The sequence below is a fragment of the Eleutherodactylus coqui genome, chromosome 11, assembly GCF_035609145.1.
Source record: "Eleutherodactylus coqui strain aEleCoq1 chromosome 11, aEleCoq1.hap1, whole genome shotgun sequence".
NCBI classification, from domain to species: Eukaryota; Metazoa; Chordata; class Amphibia; order Anura; family Eleutherodactylidae; genus Eleutherodactylus; species Eleutherodactylus coqui.
In genome coordinates this window covers 83191059-83213820 of record NC_089847.1, presented here as the reverse complement: position 1 = coordinate 83213820, position 22762 = coordinate 83191059, and the positions used below count along the sequence as shown (strand labels likewise).

The window sequence follows — 22762 nt, the reverse complement described above, 5'->3', positions numbered from 1 at the left end:
ATATTGATATGCCAATGGACCTGACAAAAAAATATTGTACAAATCTCTTGCCATACCAATTTTTGTAGTGTTCTGCTCTATGGTAGCTGATGATTGATTACCTATATGTAAACACAAATATTATATTATGATATATATGTATATGATGTTACTAGGCCACTGGGATGGAGGAGGGGGGGGGGGGTCCAGTTTTAAACATTTTCTATGGTCTGCTTTGTGGAACCCACGCCAATCAGCCGTTTACTGGGTCAATGCATTTGTGGACCAAGCTGATTTCTGCAGGAAGCAGACAGCTCTGTTCTCACTACAGTGGCCCGGCTTGGTATTGCAGGCCAAATTCCCACTGAAATAAACAATGAATCGGAACTTTGTCTGTAAGATTACGCCTGGCTACTGCAGTGAGAACGGAGCGGTCTGCTTCCTACATAACTCAGCTCAGCACAATGGTTTGGCGAACAGCTGATCAGCGGATATCCTATGTGGTGGACTCTAGCCAAACTGCTATTGATCGCCTATGCTGAGGAAAGGCCATCAGCAATTTACACGTTAACCTCTTTAATTTTACATGCATTCCCCTTCCTTAGCTTTATATGACATGCAGACATTCATTAGTGAAGGTTCATGAGCCCTTAGGGTCAAAATAGAATATAAACCCGTTCAGGGTGAGTACTTGTACTTGACACCCTGAGGCATGTACACTGTTTAAATTGATTACTTTTTGTATTTTTTATGCCAATTTTTTAGTTTTGCTACAATGGGATGCAGTTTAGCAGGGAACATACAGATTATGTATGTTCCCTGGCATTCCCTGTATACGGATTACCGATAACCGTGATATAATGGTTTATTAAAGAGATGTCTGCGCACCATGCTCTCCAGTTTCTCTACTACAGACAATCTTGAGATGTTAACACAGTATTAAATGGGAATTGTGATTGAAGGTTTTTACAGACAAGGACTTAATTTTCCTATAGCAGTGCTGAGCTGGGTTGTATGACAGCTGCAACTATACCTCTGGGCATTGTGTATCAGGAATGTGAAGTGATCTGGTAATAAAAAGCACCAAATCACAATTTTTTGCCCCAATTTTCCAGTAACTCCGTTTGAATTATAATTTGCTAGGCTTATGGCTGAGTCAGACGGGCGTTTTTATGTGCATATGTTACCTGCGTTTGCGATCCGCATGTATTAAGAACCAATGCTTTTCAATGGCAGCGGTCATATGCCCGATATTTACCTGCGCACAAAAATGTGCAGCGGTGAATATAGGGCAGCGGATTCTAAAACGCAGGTAACTGCAGCATCCGTCTTTTTTGGATGTGAAACCCCTGGATGCTGTCACAGTGCCGACCACACTGAGAACATACAGTGAAGATCGCAATCCTCTGGCACAGCTGTGGCAGAGGAGAGCGATGTTCTCCCATTGAATTCAATGGAGCCGGCGATACAGATGGCTCTATTGAATGCAATGGGCTGCCGGCAAGCCCTGCAGTGATTTTCAGGGCTCAGGCATGTCGAGCCGGCTCTTCTCCTGAACTGTAATGAAGTGCTTTCAGCAGGCGGGGATTTAAAATTCGCCCCTGCTGAAAGGGCTGCCTCTGATTGGCTGAGCACTGTGACCAATCAGAGGCAGCACTCCGCTACTGAACAACAGCTGAGCGCTGTCTTCATAGCAGTTCAGGAGAAGACCCGGCTAGACGCGCCTGAGCCCCGGCAGCTGCAGAGAGGTATGTGTGTGTATGTAAAATATATATATGTATTTATTTATTTTATTACACATTTCAGGGATAATTTTTGAGAAGGGCTTATATTTAAAGCCCTTCCCGAAAATCACTGTAGGGCTTCCCGGCTGTGGAAGAGGAGTGCAATTTTCTCTGTATGTCAATGGAGCCGCCACCGGTCACTTTATGTGCGCAAAAACAGGGCCAAGTGTGTTTTTTTTCAGCGTGATGCCTGCTTTGGTCACGCACATTTTTTTAGGCATGCGTTTCTGCGCACATAAATTCACACATAAAATACGTCCATCTAACTGAGCCCTTATTTTGCATTTACAGAGATAGAAAAGATCGATAAGTTGCAGCTGAACTATAGACACTAAAGGATGCACTACATGCGAATATACCACGAGCCTTCCTAAAGTGTCTTCCATTTACATCATTGCTTGCCTTTTGATGTAACCCATTCAATCTTGGAAAAACTTACTTTACATGTGACTTGCCATTCTGGCAATTTTAAGAGCGTTCGAGGACGTATTCTGTTATATAGATCATTTAGAAGTACGAAGTCATTAATCCAAATATCACAATTATGTCTATTTTATTTTACAGCACATCCAACTACACCTCTAACAAGTATTCTCTCTAGTACTACGGAAATTTCAACCACATTTACTACTCCCACTATACCAATACCTCCCATCACAACCAGCATCACAACCCCAATCCCCATCATTCCAACTAGCACACCACCACCACCCATTTTCAATACTACCATCATTCCCACTACTAAGATTGAGACAACCCAGCATGGTAAGAATATCAGCTTTGTAATATTATAGGTATAATGATGGATGCTACAGACTAGGTTTATTACTATAAATTGCACTGTACTAAATTTTACAACCGAGCGTACGAGGTCACGTTAATTTTAATTTTTGCTTCTGAAGAAAACTGCAACATGCTCCTGATTTAATGGGATCAGAACGATTAGCTGGAGTAAGGCTTAGTACTTTTTCAGATCTACGTCGGAGGTTCAGTTCGGACCCTCGGTTGCAGATTCTGCTAAAATACTGGAAAAAAATAAAAATAGTCCAACATGCAGCACACCACAACGGAAGCCTAACCAACCCTACTATAGTCCATGGGGTGTGTTTGGTGCCGTTGGTATCGGGTGTATAACATCCAGCACCACCATTCCTTCCAAGATTTCATTCCTGTAAGGCCTCTTTCACACAGGCACTGTGGGCACGCACAGAAACCAATAGGTTCCTATAGGAGCGTTCACATGAACGCTTGTTAGATGTGCTAAATTAGCGCATCAGCGATGCGCGCGGCTACACTGCGGGCAGACAGAGCTTGTGTGAAAGAGCCCTAATGGAGCGGAAAGATTGATGCTCTTAACAGTGATGTGAACAAGTCCATACCAGCACAACTACAGACAAGAATAAAAACTTGAACCTAGGGTACTTTCACACGGGCCAATAGTCGCCCAAGTAATCACTCAAAAGAATGGTTATGGGGTACTGGCGTCACGAGTAAAACACAGGACCCGACAGTCGCTTGTTTTTTGGTGCACCTAAAAACCAAGCGACTATCCACCCGTCGAAGCAGGCAGGCGTTCACCTATGAACAACTGCCAATTTACTCTAAGTGAAGACGGGCAGCCGGAAGGGAACTCCAGCGCACTCCACCTCCATTCAGTGAGTGATCACTCCCATGTAAAAAAACAGGCGCAAAGTTAAAGTACCCTATAATCCTAAATGCAGTATGTAGATATCTATCATTTGTCTAGACAACTCTGCTTCTAAGACAGGAAGTAACTGTATGACGGATTGTAAGCCATATACGTTGCCCAAGTGGGTCACTTGGTCACAAAGAGGATCTTCCCCTCCAGTCAATCACTGGAAATCTCCTCCTCTCCCTTTTCTAATCACTGTAATAAGACATACTTGACTGAATCTGTACTATGGATTGGACAATAAATGTATACTAACCTGAAAACCCCTTTCCCTTTAGGTCACGACGTGATTCCAACTACTTCAATTGAACCCCGTGAGTACTCTAGTACAGACCATGTGAAAAACCCATAAATCTACTTTTTCAAGAACACATTTGCATGTGCCTTGCAGTGAATAGAACCCATTGTTCCCAATGGGCTCGTTCACAAGCGTATCTTGTGGCCATTGACCTACTAGCGAAATTCCCCAACTGGTTTGTTCCCATTTAAATTATGGGTGTAATTACAGCCGCAGGAGCAGATATGGGCTCGGAGACCTCAGTTATGTTCACACATAGTGGAATTTCCACAGGCAAAAAAATTCGCTGTGGATTTTGGGGTACATCTCACTACATTCGAATAGGTAACATCACAGCATGATTTTGATATGCTGCAGGTTTTTAATTTGCCCTGCAAGTCCTTTTACATGGAGGATTTTTTCCACAGCATGTCATTTGATTTCTTAAAATCTCATCCATGCGGCTGGTACCATAAAATGCTGTGAAAAATTCAAAGTACTTTCGCTTCGCATGAATATAACCTAAAGGGGCCAAGTCAGCCATAGGAACATCACTGCATTTTATGGATTAAAACAATGTAACGGGTTTCATCCAGCTTTTCTGTCCTTATGGTCACCATTTTCGGTAATTGTTAATGTTTTTGACCTTCTTTCATTCCTGTTCTATCCCTTGTATGGCGAGGTGCTAGGTGGAGAGGAAGGGGGGGGGGGGGGGGGTCACTATTCGTTCCTTATATATGCAGTTAGCTTCTTAATTACAACTGTAAAATCCAGACTTCACTTGGATAAAGTGAATTGAGCACAAATTTCCATAGCGCCCGATCATGATCCAAGTACTATTCATTAAAACCACGGGATGCAACTGTAATGTAGATCCTGAAATGCAGGCAGTTGGCAGTCCGAATAAGGAATTGGGGTCCTTTCATTCTCGAGTTGATTGTCGGGCACTCAACCCAGCGATAATCACTCAGTGAATGGAGGCGGAGCGGGCCGGACATCACTTATGGCCGCCTACTCCATTCACAGTAAACAGGCAGTCGTTCATAGATGAATGACTGCCTGTTTACACGGGCCAATTGTCTTGATTTTTATATGTGCAAAAACAATGAATAAGTGAATAATTATCGTTAGTCATTCAGTCACTGGCAGTATTTACACGGAACGATCATTCAGATTCCCACAATCCACCAAGAACCTGAATGATTATCGTTCCATTTTAAAGGGCCCTTAAGGGTTTTCCCCCCCTTCGGTCTGTCCTGACCAATATCCCCGACTACAGAACTACCAGCAGAAACGGGCAGTGGATTAATACTGTTCCTTCACAGCTAACAGCCCCTACTTGTCAAAATGCACACACTTTGTTAAATATATATGGAGATATCCGGAGTGTTGCCTCTAAATCTTCATAAAACACTATGCTAAACAAAACTTGGCTGAGGAATACAAAATGTTCCTTGTACATTTACTAGAATGGCAAATAAGTGTCATGGACACAATACTTAGTTCAGGTTGGCACAACCTTGGCACGAACAATACGCAGGAGGTTACAAATGTGTCTCTGTTAACTTCATGTATTGTTACTTGGGAAAGCTGCCAACATGGCCGCCCAACCGCACTATAGGTATATAATAAAGGGAAAGTGTGTGTGGGGAGGCGACAATCAACCGGCCACAAATATCTTCTGTGGTCCAAGTGGGTGGATACCTACCTCATCGCGAAGGTTTACTAGAAAGGCATGAAGTTTCTGCACATATAAACCCATGTTTTGATAGCTTGGCCCCATGGACTTGGTTCGATGCAGGCTTCGAGTTGTGCATAGCCATAGTCTAACATACACAGGTTTAGATGGAATATTCTAGCTCCTGTTTCATTCTAACTGACCTGCACCATTAAATGCTGGATTATAGTTGGATTCTACCCTGGATGTAATGCTATAGCTCTATAACAATGGCCGAACTCCAGAACAGGGTGCCTAGGATGCACCCTATGCATGAAACCGTAGAGTCGCAGTGTGTCCTGTGCTGCGTTCCCAGAAAACTAGAACATACCAGAGACCTCAAAGACTAAAAAACCCCAGACCCCCCCAATAACGCTGTATGGCAGCATTAACCAATACATGAATTACCTAAAGATGACCAAGTAGCGGGGCTTCTAACATGGGAGCCCAAGAAGAATAGATGGCGTTCGGACATATGCTTCCCCCCATATGTAGAGTGAAGAAAGAACACATTTGTACTGTGTATAATTAGTCTCTCTGCTTCATTTCTAGCATCGAAATGCAATGTACATATATACAAGCATACCATCACCAAGGATAACTGTTCCAGCGAAGTGCCATTGACCAGATGTCAGGGATTCTGCGACTCTGAATCATGGTAAGAACCAAGGAAAACAATGATGTCCGGTAAAAACAAAAAGCAAATCTTTCTAACTCAAGGAGGAAATCACCATTAGGCCTCGTTCACTCTGACAGTTCAATCCTCGTCCAAGACTAAAATCTGCCCCCGATTTCGATGTGGATACACAAAACACATTTAGCCCCCGTCAATGGGAACACGAACCCAATGTGGTCATGGTCCAATTTTTTTGCAATGCGAATTTCAGAACGTGTGTGGAAATATCCACACCATATAAACCGCAGTGCAGATTACTGCAGCATTCAATGGGATGCTACAAATGTGGATTTTGTACCGAGAAATTCGGCAGTGTGAACAGGGCCTTACGGTATGAGATTATATTGTTTACACCAAAGACAAGTTTAGATGGGTGATTTTCCAGTGCATAAAAATCGACCGGCCAAGATATCACATGCGCTGCTGATTCCAGGTGGCCGCCTTTTACACACGGTTCGAAAAGATAGGTCTTGCCCTATCTTTTGGCCGTGATCAGCTGGCAGCTCCCATACAAGCCTTTGGAAGCCGCCGGCAAGGGGAGAAGGCGGCTAGCACTGCTAAACTTCCTCCCCCTTCCTTTACCGGCAGCTACCATAGGCTTCTCTGAGAGCTTATATTACGGCGATCAACCAAAAGGAGGGGGAGTGAAAGTTTAGCAGCGCACTGTTGCTCTGCCCTGTGTAGTGCCCGGCACTTGTACCCGCAGGTGCAGCTGTCATTGATTTTAATGAGCCCCCCAGCCTGCAGTTCCAGATATCAGCCACTACAGAGTTCGGAGCAACAGCTTCAACTCTGTACCTGCGTGTAGCAGCAATGACAGCAGCCGATCAGCTGAGGTCCCGAGCAGCGGACTCCATCAGATCAACTATTAATGACCTACCCTGAGGATTAGGTCATCAATAGTATCTCCCTGGAAAACCCCTTTAACATAAAAGGAGCAGGAGAACGCAAGACATCTTTGCCATCTCTAGCTGTTGATGGAGAAAGTGTGGCAAGCTGAGCTGTTGCCCCACCATAACAGAATACACCATTGGGCATGAGAACTATAGATTTAGCCAAATCCAGGTTATATAGTGCAGTACTGCACATGCAGATGCTCACAAGCCTTGACATTTATCACATAGGCTTTCCAGCAGCAGCACATGTTCCTCTGTGTACACCTATGATGTAAATGCTTGCATCTACAGAACATGTCAATATCATGTGTGCATCTACAAGCACAGCTATATAATGATTTTGTATTTTAATTGCCTTTTAGGTATAACGATACCACTGGGTCAATAGACAGCAATTGTGGTTGCTGCAAGCCGGAGACAAGTTCCATCATTGTAAAGTCTGTAGAGCTTTACTGTCCGAGCACCAAGTCTCACATCGTAGTGAACATCAAAGTTTTCCAGAAATGTCTCTGCAATTATCAGCCCTGCACGACCTCAAGTTACTAAAGTACTCGAGAGATCCATCAGTCATGGCAACAATCTGCTGGAAGACTCAATGGAACTCAACGTACAACACATCGATTGTATCATTAATACTTTATGCTGAATGTATTGTCCCTGCGAGGCTAATTTATACATCTGTATCTTCTACATGTTCAGTCTAGAACATTATATTCAAATTGACTTGTGATGAACGATTACACGATTAAAGCTCACTGCTAAAATAACCACGGTATGTTTGTATTCATGGAGTAAACCCGAACGTCATCTATACATTTACTGAGTCTTCCATACATCCTAAGTGTCAGTCGTGACCCTGAAGTCCTTTGGGACAATGAAATGAGTCATTCTTATACAGCTTTGCCATATCCTGACCCATTAACATTATGAAATCGAATTTTGGATTCAGGGTTTCCTAGGGGGCTCTCTTTCTGCCATTATACAATGGCGCCATCTGGTGGCTACAACCAGTACTGCAGTATGGGACACGCTGGAAAGCTCAACAGAGCAGTCAGTAATCTACAGTAAGAATACCCTGCCGGACGTCTTCCGACATCAGAGCTGTACAGCCTTCAATCAGAATGTCAGACAGTGGGGATTGGAAAGAGTTAATTCATTTGTGCTCTTCATGTTAAACCAGAGAAGTCCTTCTTTATACCAAAGCACTGCAATAGTCGGTAAGCGGTGGTAGATCACGTATCCCGTCTGTGAAGTAAATGATGTATTATACAGCACTCACACATCCATTATAAGAGGTGGCTTTATTTCGGAATTTTAAGTTTTTTTTTAAATTTTTTTAGAATCAGGATTAAAAATAAACTTTCAACTTTGTACCTCAATACATATAAATAGGTGCCCCTTAATCTACTGACAAAATATACTGCAATTCAACTACATTCACTTCATCCACATCTTCGGTGCGAAATCAGCCCCTTTGTTCTTGGTACGGCATCAGTGGAGGGTTGGACTCTCCCCATCCCTAGGTTTTGGCATAACCATATATGGATACATTTACTGCGGTGAGGAAAACCCCATTCAATAGCATTTTTTGCTGGAGCTCATAAAGCAGCCCTAATGTTGGATGACCGTCAAGCATAGACTCAGTAGCCCTTCTCGACTGGCAGAATCCTCACAGGATTTATGAAGATACCCAGATTAAAAGGGGTTTCCCACAAAGGACACTTTGTACCCGCCTACGGGACAAGTGATAAATCTGTATGATCACTGGGAGTTTATCATTCACTCCATCGGGGGATCCGATTCCCCAACCGCATGACTACATTGGGATGGTGTTTGACTAGAGAGGAAGTCAAGTGTGCTAGACGCTCATTTTAAGTCTATGGGATGGTGGAGACGGTCAAGCATTGGACTCCTATGGATGGATAATAGAGGTCCTTTGTAGGAAACCCCCTTTTAATACATCATGCATTATATACATATCGCTCATCAAGACGACCGAAGCGGTAATAGTTCTGTTTTTGATCATTAAAGCCCACCAGTTGTTCTCCTCTTACAGCTCTACTAAGCAGAGTACATATATTATACATATGTCGCATCAGTGTTTCCATGTGGACTATTCCTGAAAGCTGGCGATTACTGCAGGCCCAGCGTTTAACACCCGCTGCTCCTATAGAACGATTTTCTGCTCTGACCCTATAACATCCATGTGCCTCACTATAGCACATGGACAGTGGTTGCCCTTAATAGTGATACTTGATGCTAAATTATTCTTCGGTCATCTCTTTGTATGCAACTTGAAAACTATGGCAGATTTGGGTACTGCAGCCAAGCCCAGTTCATGTGGTTATGGTGTAGTGATAACCTACAGAACCAAGTATAGAAGCCAAGTACCTTCCTCCGGCCAAGGATACATAATGTCGTGTTGCCCCTATTAGACACACAGTAGGGAACGGAGCGAGAACCCTCTAGACAACACAGGTTGAGATCTCAGGGGTTAGATGATGCAATGAATGTTTAACCGAGCCTTTTATACTATGTAGATGAACTCCTTTACCATATGAACAACAATACATACACAATGTGTAAGGAATATTTATTTTCACTGAGATAAGGACCTGGCAGTAAGGGAAGATCACAAAGACAAGGATTTCAGGACCAGCATGACTTGTATTTAAAACTGCTCAGAGAGCAGGTCACATAATCTCTGGGAAACATCTTCTTTACTTGTGCGGATGGTGAGCCGGTACATCTGTATGGGACAGAAAACACATTGGAGTTAGAGGATCCTGGGTTTATGAACAGTGCAAAAAAAGTAAAAAAAAAAAAAAAAAAGTTGCCCATCAACAAACTTTCTTCCAGTGGTCAGAAAAAAAAAAAAAAAAGCAATAACCTCCCTTGTTGTAAATTACCCTACTGTTCAAAAACTCCTACAAAAATTAGGATGTACAGAATTACAGATCGCCTGAACCCCCATGAATCTGCATCTATAGGTTAAAAAAAAAAAAAAAAGCTCACTGACTGGTCTTCACATGGTAACATAGTATGTTAGGCTGAATGAACGCAATGTCCATCTAGTTCAGCCTGTTTCAACATCTTCTTTGTTGGTCCAGAGGAAGGCAACCTTCCTGACTCCATAATGGCAGCCAGAGTAATCCCTGGATCAACATTTCAGGTCAACAACCCTTTCTGGTCACCTAATGTCTATATTCTGTAATATCGTAGCGCTCTAGAAAGGCATCTAGTCACATCTTAAACTCCTCTATGGATTTTGCCATCACCACGTCCTCAGGCAGAGAGTTCCACAGTCTCACTGCTCTTACAGTAAAGAACCCCTTTATGTGTTGGTGATGAAACCTGCTTTCTTCTAGACATAAAGGATGCCCTCTTGTTACCGTCGCAGTCCTGGGTATAAACAGATCCTGGGAGAGATCCTTGTATTGTCCCCTCATGTATTTATACATAGTTATTTGATCACCCATTAGCCATCTTTTTTCCAGGGTAAATAATCCCAATTTGGATAGCCTCTCTGGGTATTCCAGTCCTCTCATTCCATGTATTAGTTTAGTTGCCCTTCTTTGAACCCCCTCCACTACTGTAGCATCTATCTGAGCACCGGTGACCAGAACTGTACACAGTATTCCATGTGGGGCCTGACAAGTGCCTTATATAGTGGGAGGATAATGTTCTCGTCCCTCGCCCCTATACCTCAACTGCCCAATGATTACACTTCTTGCGCCATTGTAGATGGGGAAGGGAGGGGGAATTGCATCTTTTTAGAGAGAAACTGGCAAACATTAGGATGGATAGAAATACCAGCTGAAGTGTATCAGATGTTAGTAGAGAGTACACCACAAAGTATCAGATGTCATTAGGGCAAAAGAAGGCCTCAATCAAGTATTACCATACGTAATAAAATACTACTTTTGATTCTTGCTCAGGTGTTGAATTCCTTTTGGTAGGATATGCTCATAACCCAAGTATTACATACCTGCGCCTGCATATTTGGTTCAAGGCGTAGCAGACATCCCACTTGTCGAGATTTTGTCTGAATAATTCCAGCTGCCACAAAATTGGACGGATTTGGGTCAACATTTTCTAACAGAGCCGGACCAAAACCAATGAGCTAAAGGATAAAAAGAAAATAAGTTGGATGTAACGTAATGCAAAAATCCCCACCTGCAAGTGTAACGATATGTAGAATGCCTCAAAAGCTTGCAATAAACCTACGGTATATTAAAGGACGGTGTTGGAAACGGTTACAGCAATCCACTAAGGAGGTAAACAGTGACATCTGCAGGATCCTCGAGGATGCTACAAGTCATTACAAACTAATGTGGAAAATATACAGATGCAGCAAAGTTTAACTTGACTTTTAAACTGTGGAACAGAAAATTTTCTTGCCTTTATAATAGGTTTTAAATGGCTTTTGTGGTGTTGAGAAGATAGTTTGTTGCAACAAGTTACCAGCGTTCAGTTAAACTTTGATAGTTGTACAGTTACTCAACCCTAGAAATGGATTTACATTCGGAAATCCTAGGCAGCAATAGCCAATATTTTTAATAGTTTCGGCTTTCTATTTTTTCTTCTCCCCACTTAGATACTGGCAACTTTCTGTAATAGCAAACTGCCATTTAGAGAACATTCACAGGTTTTCGCCGGCGCTAAAAATGGCATCCAAATTGAACCCCCCAAGAAGAAACCTTTACTGCCATTATTCGCACTGTTACCACATTGACAAGGCTTTCAGTAATATACTATAGGGTAGGCAACTACGTCGTTCTATACTCCACATATAGCGGAAATGAACGGACCTCTCCTCAGACAGTGTTCTGACGTCATCCAACGGCTCGCAACTCCAGTGACCCTATCACAGTGAACTGGTGGGAACCACGGATTTCCCAATTTCCACACACTATAAAAGGGCACATTGAGAGGGGCGGTCCCGATAGTACAACACCTTTAAAATCACTAAAAGGGCAAGGAGGTTCTTAAAAGTGACAGACATTTCAATTGCAGGTTTATTAACCAACCTTTGCTTTTACAATCTCTGGATCCACTGGGAGTTTTGCCTTGAAAATATTCTGGACCTCCTGGTTAGGGCTGCCAATAAAGACAGAGGAAGAAATGTATCAACCAAACTCTGATGTTAACACCAAACACACGATATACAGAAGGCACACGGACCGACGACTTTACCTGCTCAGCTGCTTCCACCGCTGGAAAAAGTCTTGACCTTCCATCTCAGTGGGCTGAAAAAACTTGTTGAGCGTTATGGGAAGCTTCACTGAGAAGTTCTGGTAAGCGCCCCCATATCTAAAATAAAGCATCACAAATCTAGGTAAATCGGATGCATAAAATGAATGGGAGGGGGTGGGAGGAAGAGATTTTAGGAGAGGAGTACCCAATCATACATGGGAACAAAAAAAGAAAAAAGCTAGAAGTGTGTGTGGCATCACTCAACAGGAAGTTATGAGTTCATATTTAACAAAGCACATCAGGTTTAATTTCTTCGAGAGATCCATCCTGTTACCGGTTATCTCTGCCATGAAGAGTCCAATGCTGTAGCTCATTCTCCAAGCCTTGCATTCTGCACTTCTCGTCCGGCCCCGGGTCACATGACCAGCACTGACATAAATCTGCCCTAGTAACTTCAGGATACGGCATCAACTACCAAAAAGAAAAACGCTTTCTTGCCAACCAATCACAGCGCAGCTTTCATTTCAAAATGAAGGCTACTGTAACTGCGGTGAGCAATAAAGTTCTTTATCACAGCTATGATATATCTTCAGGACACAGAGCGTGGTCAGAGTGCTGGTCATGTGACCTCGAGACAAAAAAAAAAAGTGCAGAGTACAAGGCCTGGAGGGGCACGCTGCAGAGCTGGATCGTCACAGCAGAGATCTATTATACTGTGATGGATTTCTAAGGGAAAAAAAAAAAACAACTCTCTTTAAATATTGTATTTATTTTATGGAGGCAATAAGGAGAGAACCCCTGGAGTTGTCTTTTCATAGAATCAGTTATAACTATTTTTTAGAACTATTTTCCTAACCTATATCACAAAAGGAAATAAACCTGCCTCCCCTGTGGAAATTGTTAAAACCATTCTAATGCAGAAGGTTCTTTATACAGGGTTGCTTAAAAAAAAAACAAAAAAAAAACAACTTTATATAGGTAAAAAACAAAACACATTGAAACAGCAGGAGACAATATGTAGGAATGGAAGTTTTTGCAGCTTTTTGTGACGTCAGCACCCATGGAAACTTCAGAGCCACAAGTGGATCAGGTTCAGGAAAAGGCTCACACACAGCATCTGTAACTTAGACATACTACAAAACATAAGTGTTTGGCCGCCTGCAGACGAGCGGGTCGGATCCGGCAGTGAGAATTCTCGCCACGGGACCCGACCCGAGAGCCTGCAGGGACGAGCGCGTGCTCACCCGCGCCTGGCGGCCCCGGCTCTTTCATGTGCCGGCTGCGGCGCAGCCGGCGCATGCGCAGACCGGAGCCGGCGGCCGGGTGAGTGCGAGCCCCGCACAAAAATAGGACATGCCGCGGTTTGTTTGCCGCGCGAGATTTCGCGCGGCCAAACCGCGGCCGTCTGCATAGGAGTGCGTACTGTAATGCACTCCTATGCAAACTTTCAGTGGTGGAAATCCCGCGGGAAATCCCGCCGCAGGATTTCCGCCCGTGTGCAGGCGGCCTTTCGGCTATATAAATAATGTTTTGGCATAATACACTGGAAAGGCCCATTTTAAAAAATGTATTATATTTTTTAATAGTAACCCAATATTGTACGCTGCACACCTGAAGATCATTGAGACAAACTGCGGAACATATAATGGTATTACTCACCTGAACTGGATGCTCAGAACAGGAACCTCTGTGAATTCTTGCACACATTCTATATTAATCACTTGCTGCACTTGGGCGCCTCCATCCACAGTGGGCTCCACCGGCTTAGACTGGAGATTCAGACATGGACAGAAGGGTCAAGGAGAAAAACCCATTACATAGTGTGTGAGGGGATTTAGCAGAATTAATGCAAGTCCCATAGCTCATAGCAAGCAGATTCAAAGTGGAGCAATGCCTTCACTTCTCTTGTGCTCTAGTATGAAATAGCTTTACCATTTAATGATATGATAAAATACATAGTTCAGTAATCTAATATGTGCCAAGTATCCAAGCATTGTACCAACATATCCAAGTGTGCATTCTTTTTTATCGCTACATTATATGAATTGCTGATATTTCAAAAGGATATTGGCCTTCAGCTCATCAGAACAAACTAGTGTGGGAGTGAAGTTCTGGAACTGACTGGACAGCTTGTTGCCGTAGAAGATAAATATACGACCTACAGGAAGGAAAAGAAGAATTAGGAGAGGTTAGGAGCACATGGTCTAATACATTAAACGGGCATATTAGAGCATAAGATCATCAGAGCAAGGTTCTCCTGCTGAGTCAATAAAAATGTCACTATTAGGGATGAGCGAGTATACTCGCTAAGGCACTGCTCGCTCGAGTAATGTGCCTTAGCCGAGTATCTCCCCGCTCGTCCCTGAAGATTCGGGAGCCACCGCAGCTGACAGGTGAGTCGCAGCAGAGAGCGGGGGAGAGCGGGGCAGAGCGGGCGAGAGAGAGAGAGAGAGATCTCCCCTCCGTTCCTTCCTGCTCTCCCCCGCAGCTCCCCGCCCCGGCCCCTGAATCTTCAGGGACGAGCAGGGAGATACTCTGCTAAGGCACATTACTCGAGCGAGTAGTGCCTTAGCGAGTATACTCGCTCATCCCTAGTCACTATACAGTAGTTAATATATCTAGTGCCCCATTTGTCAACGTAGCTTCCACCATCAATCCCACTACTACTCCTCCGGATTGTCAGACTACCTCACATAGAGAATGAAGTCTGAGACATTCCCTGCTGTCGACTAACAGTCATCCATCTATAGATGGAAGATATGACCTATGGGAAAACGCCTGTGAATGAATGAATGAATGAATGAATGTATGTATATGCACCTATGCATGATTACACAATAATAATTCCAGAATTGACTTTCCAGGACAATGCTGGATAAATGGATTAAAAATAAAGTTCTAGACTACATGTAGCTGCAAGGGAAATGCTGCGTTCCATATGCTTCTACTGAAGAGTACCTGAACATGTAGTTTTTTGGGTAGCTGCAACAACTGCATTTTTAAAAAATTTTTTTTTAGAGGTTACCCTGTAGAAAAGTGCTCTGTAAAAAAATCCAAATCCCAGAACGCAGCCAAAAAAACCTCTTCTTTCCTTTGTTAAAAACTCAAAGATGGCCGTTTTCTTGAGCATTGCCACAGCGGACTACAAACTACAGCACAAACTGCATGGCAAAACTGCACCCCACACCTCACATCAAAGCTGTTCCATCCTCTATGAACCTATCTGAGGAAATAAAAAAAAAAAAAAAAAAAATTAATGAATAAAATAATTCAATTGCTCACCAAGATTTTGACGATATTCTGACTTTATGCCAATTTGTAGCAGCTGATTCTCAAAAAGGACACCATTATTTTTGCAGATGAACCTTAAAAAAAAAAAAAAAATGAATTGATCACATTTTTTTTTTACAAGGAAAGCCTCGTCAACAGTTGACTTCTAATGTAGATGAGGTAAGTAAACCCAAATCAGGCCAAACATTTACTAAAAAGTGCAATTCAGATACAACAAGCTCCACTAAATCCTGGTAAATTTTCTTCATGGGATGTCCGGCAGATCCACAGGACTCCGGCACCGCTGCGCCTCCTTGAATAGACTACATGTAGTGCAGCAGACATACTGTATTACTGACTGATTAAGGATGAACATGCAGAGTCCCTTTGGTCCACATGGACCTAAACCGTACTTTGGTAAATGCACAACACAGAATGCATATTTTGATATCCTACAAACGAGGGGAAGGGAATGACTACTTTGATTTGAAGACATGAAAGTCAAGCGTATACAAGAGAACATTCCGAATTCAGCAGAAGATGGGTGGGGAACAGTCATCCCACTTTTTTTCCTTGATCGGTAAGATCTCAGAAAGCAAACATGGAGGTTAAACAAGACCGATTCATGCAAAAATTATCAGGTGTTCCAGGGGGGAGAATGCACGGCCCTGATGTACAGGGTGTGTTACATGGTGGATGAAGTACTGTTGCATGTAACAGTTGCCTGGTTAAAGCAGCAGCGACACTTCTTGTTCCTGACTTGTAAGATAATGCATTTTTCTTAAGCAGCCCTGTGAATGTCTGTCCTAGTCCTATGTAGGCAGGGAAGAGCACCAGGGACTTGGGCCGACCACTTATGTACTTGCTGCTGCTCTAAAGAAAGATCCCAGACCAATGGCTTCTACAACAAAGTAAAAGGTAACGAACTCGTGTGGGGCGCCTTTGGGGGCTATATATGTAATCCCAATACATATTACATGAAGATATGGCTATGGGGGGCATTGGGAAGTTGAATATAATTTTATGGTAAAAGGAAAAAAACAAGCTTTATTGTACATAAATTAGTTTTATCGTCTCCCTTTTAGGAAGGGTAATGGTCGCTGGATGTTACAGGCCCAACGTCCACATTGTAGGGCAGTCATGTTTTGATTTCCATAGGATGGGTGATAAATATAGGATTGCTAGGGGGTTGAACACAGGCTATGAGAACGGCAGACCTCAAGTCCCCCATAGTGAATGTAAAGACTGTATTACTACAGCATGTGTCCACATTGCCATTTAACGTGTGTCCATGTAAGGTTTTTAATAAGGAACCGGTCAAGAAACAATGCCCAACAAGAACTTTTTTGTTTTCTCGTTGTTTGACATGGTATCTTGACCGTTTCCTTATTAAAAACCTTACATGGACACACGCTAAATGGCAGGTGGACACATGCTGTAATACCTGTAAAGACTGCACATGCATGACCACTGTTCTATTGCTCTTATGGAACTGGGGAAGATGGCCATTTTCTATAGACCGCTAATTAAATATGGAGTCGTTACTAACGCTGTTGATCTTTGGGGGCAATCTGTAGCTATTAAAGTGCATCATAGACTAGGTCTCCATTGCATTCAGCATTTCTCCCGTGTATAGCTAATAAAGGTGGTGTTCCATCAACACATAAGTGAAGTGATGCCACGCGGCTCATGAGGATCTTAAAGAGCCTTTTACACAAGCCGATTAATTGGGAAAATGATGGCAATGATCAGGAATGAGCATTCTAAATGCAGAGTGTAAAGATGCCCCGGTGATCGATCATCATAAGAAAGATGCTTGTTTGTACAAACTTTGCGCCCGCACAAGAGTTGCATCAATCGTTAATATGAACCGGTCAGCTTGTTGCATTAGTCAATTGCTGTTCATTGCAGACACTTCTCACCCTGTGTAAAAGGGCCCTACACAAATACTTATATGACCAACCATTAGGAATTAATAGCATTTGATACTTTAACTCCACACGTCGTCTCCATATAGCACTGCAACTGACTACTTAGAGAGGAACGTCAGATTCTCTCAACCATTATGTCTGTTACCGCACCAATCACATCTCAGTATGGGGGAGATTTCTTTCTTCTTTATTAATGTACGCTGATAGACCCTTTTACATGCTCTTCTTGCCCCTTTCTTGACCAACACTGCTACCGTGTATCACCAAAAATAATATTTTCAGGGGATGTCTTCTTATACTAACCTAGCAAGCTTGGTACACGTCCCTGAGCCGCGGTATTGATTGACCAATTCATAAATCTCGCCTCCACAACGCGTTGGCTGTGATTGGTTCTCGAGTGCTGCTCAGCCAATCACAGCCATCGCATTGGTTCATCTAGTGCTGCATCGATTGGCTGAGCAGCACTCTAGAACCAATCAGAACCATTGCTTCCTGCTTGCAGGATTTAGGAATCCCGAAACCAAGAAGCGATCTTTTTTGGGCGGACGAGGACTGCAGGAAGCCTGCCGGATCTCTGGTGGGCAGCGGAAAGGGATGTGGACCGTGCCTGCTAGGTAATCTATTGCTTTTTTTTAATGTAATGCAGCTAGGGCTTATTTTCAGGGTAAGGATAATATTTCAGGCCTCCCCAAAAAATCAGGGTAGGGCTTTTTTTCGTGGTAGGTCTTAGGTAGATAATAGGCTGAGCTGGATGGATATGGGTCTTTTCTTTTCAGCCCTACAAACTATATCGTTAGTTCTCCCTAAAATGGTCTGCTATAGGATGGGAGAGCGTAAACTAGTTTATTTAACCACTATAATTACCTGCTGTCATAAACTTTGACTTTACTAGATACGATCATAGAATTAGAGATTCTTAATGCTCAGATCATAACCCTTCCACAAGTTAGGAGTTACACCCATACATGTTTTACGCTGGGAGTCCATCTAGTAACCCTTATGTGTAGTCTGGGGACTTCCAGAAAGGTTTGCACAATATATACCACCACTGTAGTAAAGTCCAAGTGGACAAGATGCAATAAATACTAAAGGCCCAACTTTACAGAACTCCATATATAGTGTAAAACTAATTTCCGCTTACACTTATCATACCTGCCTTGTATTTTTGTACATTTGTGGAAGTGTCGTTGTGCAGTATCACCAAATACAAGGCTTTGAAGCCATAGGTCTTAAACCCCTCCTCTGTAAGTACATTGCGCTTTTATTGCCTCTGCTGCTTTAATACCAAAGACATCTTAAAATGAGGAGGCCAGACTGCAAGGAAAGTGGAAATGGTAGAAGAAACCAGATGGGTCTTTTAGGTCAGGGTGGTTTTGCTTACTTGTAGAAGAAATCGTCCGCCTCCTGATAAGAAGGGTCTGGCTCCCCAGACGCCCCTTCTGTGAACGTTGGAACATCGCTGTATCAGGCATCGGCGGCAAAGAAAAGGAAGCCAAGGGGAAAAGAGGCAGCAACACGGAGTACCGTTAGTTCCCCTTATCCCAGCGCGGTCTTTGACTTAGAGGTATTCCAGACTTTTACAAGAGATAGTCAAGGATCGGCTGCTCAGGGTCCCTGACGGTCAGCTGGTCCTCTGGCTTGCTGTCACTGCAGCCGGGCTGGACATAATCATCGCTGGTCAGGCCCGGAGGTGTCAGAGCAGCTTCACTCCCGCTGAAATCAATGGGAGCGCTGCTTTTCTTTTACACTCCCTGCTTCCTTCCGGATGTCCAATCCTGTCTAATGAGGAGCAGGAAGTGTAATAGAAGCACAGCACTTCCATAGATTTTAGTGGGAATGAAGCTCCTATGACACTTCCGGACCTGACCAGCGATGAAGACGGACGGCCATACTGCACTGACAGGGGGTCGGTAGATCAGCCAGGAACCTGAAGAGCGGATTCCGACAATCAACTGGTGATTACCTATTCTGAAGATAGGTCATCACTTGTAAAATCCCAGAACACCCCTTTAAATTTAGCCAATTACATTCTAGATTTAAACATGGAGTCATTGCTAAAGTTATTACTTCGGGGGACAATCAATAGACATCCAAAATGTAACACATTAGTTTATGTCTCCATTACATTCAGCACTTCTCCTTAACTTACCTTTCAAAGTTCTCTTCTGCCTCTGAAGCCACAGCTTCAACAGGTAGTGATGTGTCTGCGAAGACATCCACAAGGAGACTGCCCGATGTGGCAGCCGGTGGAGCACCAGGACTGGAATTGGAGGGAGCACCCAGGCCCAAGAGGTCGGCAGAAGGAGAAGGAGTGGACTGTGGAAATAAAAAGAAATAGGAATAAAAAATGCAGAGGAACAAGCCATGGCAGATCAGCAAGTCCATGCCCACTACAAACCTATGCCACCATTAATACATATGGGATATAAGCATGGAAGCCATAGAGGAAAGGCATACGGGTCAGGGCCCTAAATATAAACTCTTGATTATTCAACACAGACAGCACCCTTTGCACTTAACACATGGAGGTTTTATTTCATTATACTATTAAACACAACATTCTTGAATGCAGCAGAGCAGTAATTAGTGAAGAGCATTGCAGAAAACCATCATAATAGAACAGCAATTATCAGGCATATTAAACAAGCCCCTATACAGAAATGGCTTCAATTCAAAAAAGGGAGCAAAAATACAAATTCCATAATTCCGTCTAATTTATATAAATTTCTACAAGAGTAAAAAAAACAAAAAACAAATAAGTGAGAGCTTCTCTATTTGCAGAAATGGTGACCGGGGCCGGGTTGCAGCTCCACCCTATACAGGACCTGACTATAACCCCTTCCTGTTAGTGAAGACAAATGTCTGCAGGCCAACAGCCAAGGCTTCACAAGCCAACAGCACAGGGAAATGTGAAAGCACTGAGAGGTTTTGGCGCTGTCACTGGAGGGATGATTATACAACATAGAAACCTGTCAGCTTTAGTCAGTAAAGTACAAAACACAAGCAGAAAACATGCAGACTGGAAACGAAAGCTAAAACCAAGACGACTAGATGGCAGTCGGACAGCCAAGGAGAACAGTTTTAGAGAAGTTCTCCTAAAAAGCCACAACTTTGTAAAAAAATTTTTAAAAAAGCAAAAAAATAAAAAAAGGTTGAAAGTAGTGTATTTAGTAGCCCATTCCATTCCTACTATACTACAGAACCTCGCAGAACAATACAGCCGGGACAGGAAGGCTCATCGCAGAATGTGGATACTGGCTGCTGGGTGTGAGGGGCGTCAGCAGAGATAACGGACGAGGGCGCACGGTGCAGACAAGATGTTCTTCAAAGACGTTCATGGGTGGAAGAGGCTGCAGTTCAGTTACAGATGGTAAACAGGAGATGTATACATTAATAGTAGAGGTGCATCATTTACACACATGTAGCATAATTTACTGCTTCATCCATAGTTCTACCTACATGTAATTCTGTTTTAACCCTTTACAATCCATTTTTGGGGGATTCAAGGTTTCCTGCAGGGCTTGTTGTTTCTGCCATTATGCAACTGTGCCATCTGCTGGCTATAGCCAGTATCACGCGGCACGGAGCAGTCCGCAGAATACAGTGTATACGCTGTCTGATGTCTTCCGACATCGGGGCTGTATAGACTTCAGCGATTATGTCGGAGGACATACAAGGGTTTATAATTGCCGCTACACCGCTCAGTTTTAGGGAAACGTTCACACGTTGCCGATTTGGCGCAGATTTCACCCTTTTAATTGAATTCAAAACAGAAATCTGCTACAGATCTGCACCCACTCAGCTGTGTGTGAATGCACTCTTCGTCTTCTGGTGGGAGAGCCGGCCTGTCTTGATAAACAGTCTTACAGTAGAGGCTTCGGGTGTTGTAGGGCTGCCGGCGCACCTGCTTCCATGTACATAGGCAGATTTTCTGCTTTAAAGGGATGATCATTGACATGTTCAGTCATTCCAATAGAGCTGGCAATGATTGGCTGCAGGTCTCCCGGTTTACACTGGCAGATTAGCAGCACTTTTATGCTCACATACACAAGCTGATCAGACGACAAACGAGCATTTGCTCCTTCATCTGCTGATGGTTGGTCCCTTTGCATGTTCCAATCATCAAGCAAATGAGTGTGCGAAGATAACACTTCTGCCCAATAATCTGCATATGTAAAAGAATACTTCAGAAATGACCTGCAATAACATGGGAAGCACACAATGACCTACCGCTGTGCTAACAGGGGCGGGCTCAGTGCCCCCATTCACATCTGAGCTGTTCTTCTCCTTTTTAGTGTCTTCCAAGTCAGTTACTGTATTAGGACCTTTCTTCTTCTTCAGCTTGGCCAAGATGGACGATTCTCTCTCGGGGAATGGAGGCATCTCCTCCAAAACCGTAGCCTTAAAATGACATAAAAGGACATCAGTTAATGTGTACTGATAGGAGATATAACCCATCCAACAAAGCCCTGACATACCAAGATGTCGTTGCTCGCTATAGAGCTCAGCCGCAGATATTCGACAGCCCTTTGCTGGAGCTCCACGTCGGCGTTCCTGAGCTGGCTGTCGCTGCGCAGCACGTCCTGGATGGTGGGCTTAATCTCAGGAAACAGGTTGATAAACTTGATGTAGGCGGAGAGGAGCAGCGCTCGGGTGGGGACACTGCAGAGGTGGAACTTGGAGTGCAGCAGGTTAAACTGGATCAGGGGGCTGTGGAGACGTAAGCAAACCATTACCAAGGGTCTACAGCACAAGGGCATTGCTTTACAGGTCAGCTTGTTAATACTTACCCAGTAATCTAACTGATTAACACAAACCGAATGAACAAAACTTCAAATAAAGCAAATAATGCTAGTAAATAGCAGCAACGGAAGGATTTATTCAGACCGCTACATAAGAGCAATTCCAGAATACTTCTCGTTATAAAGATCTCTTTGTAGACATGCTCAGCCATACCTATAATATGGTGTAACCGAGGGGGCACCAACATTTGTTTAGCTAAAGTGCTAGATTAAAGTGTTACATTTTGAATTCCCCCCCCCTCCCCCCACACAAAGTGTGTATACTAAAATAATAAAACATTGTAACTTGTTAGACCTCGTTCACACGAACGACATTGCATCGCTGCGAGAAACTGAGAAATATAAGCCCTACCCTGAAAATAAGCCGTAGCTGAAGAAAACAAATTTTAAAATAAGTATACATCACCTCTTCCGTGCTGTTTGGGGCGTCGCTGCAGCTTCTCCCCGCCTCCTGGAAGCACTGGCTGTGATTGGCTGACACTTCCAGAAGGCGGGGATTTTTCAATCCCCGGCCAGAAGATTAAGATGATCAGTGCCGGGA

General features: G+C 43.4%; 2 protein-coding genes across 3 annotated transcripts in view; one reads left to right on the top strand and one right to left on the bottom strand.

The window, feature by feature from the left end:
• The window catches only part of LOC136581726 (mucin-2-like), a 71943-nt gene extending 64169 nt beyond the window's left edge, over positions 1–7774 (top strand). Inside the window, exons 34-37 of the mRNA XM_066582350.1 lie at positions 2328–2528; positions 3735–3770; positions 6003–6108; positions 7385–7774. Of these exons, the coding sequence (XP_066438447.1) occupies positions 2328–2528; positions 3735–3770; positions 6003–6108; positions 7385–7568 (527 nt within the window). The 3' untranslated portion in view covers positions 7569–7774. The remainder of the gene's footprint in view (positions 1–2327; positions 2529–3734; positions 3771–6002; positions 6109–7384) is intronic.
• A 1824-nt stretch (positions 7775–9598) lies between these two features.
• LOC136582081 (AP-2 complex subunit alpha-2-like) lies at positions 9599–22412 on the bottom strand. 2 transcript variants are annotated; one of them, XM_066582858.1, is made up of 11 exons: positions 21898–22412; positions 21650–21820; positions 20623–20769; positions 19569–19735; positions 15501–15583; positions 14287–14376; positions 13878–14001; positions 12219–12335; positions 12053–12122; positions 11011–11145; positions 9599–9771 (listed from the first exon to the last, which is right to left on the bottom strand). In XM_066582858.1, exons 1-11 carry the CDS (start codon positions 22177–22179, stop codon positions 9694–9696), a joined length of 1464 nt encoding a protein of 487 aa, XP_066438955.1. In that variant the 5' UTR covers positions 22180–22412; the 3' UTR covers positions 9599–9693. The 2 variants fall into 2 exon arrangements, with proteins under 2 accessions (XP_066438955.1, XP_066438956.1); XM_066582859.1 differs by lacking the exon at positions 20623–20769 and having other exon boundaries at positions 21898–22394.
• Between the last annotated feature and the right edge of the window lie 350 nt (positions 22413–22762).

Coding starts and splice junctions, on each gene's coding strand:
- LOC136582081 (XM_066582858.1), bottom strand. CDS start 22,179: ATGCCCTTGTGCTGTAGACCCTTGGTAATGGTTTGCTTACGTCTCCAC. Junction 14,002..14,286: donor TTCTGATGAGCTGAAGGCCA/ATATCCTTTTGA, acceptor CCTTCTGTCCAT/GTCTGAATCTCCAGTCTAAG. Junction 11,146..12,052: donor CAGAGATTGTAAAAGCAAAG/GTTGGTTAATAA, acceptor TTTATCCTTTAG/CTCATTGGTTTTGGTCCGGC.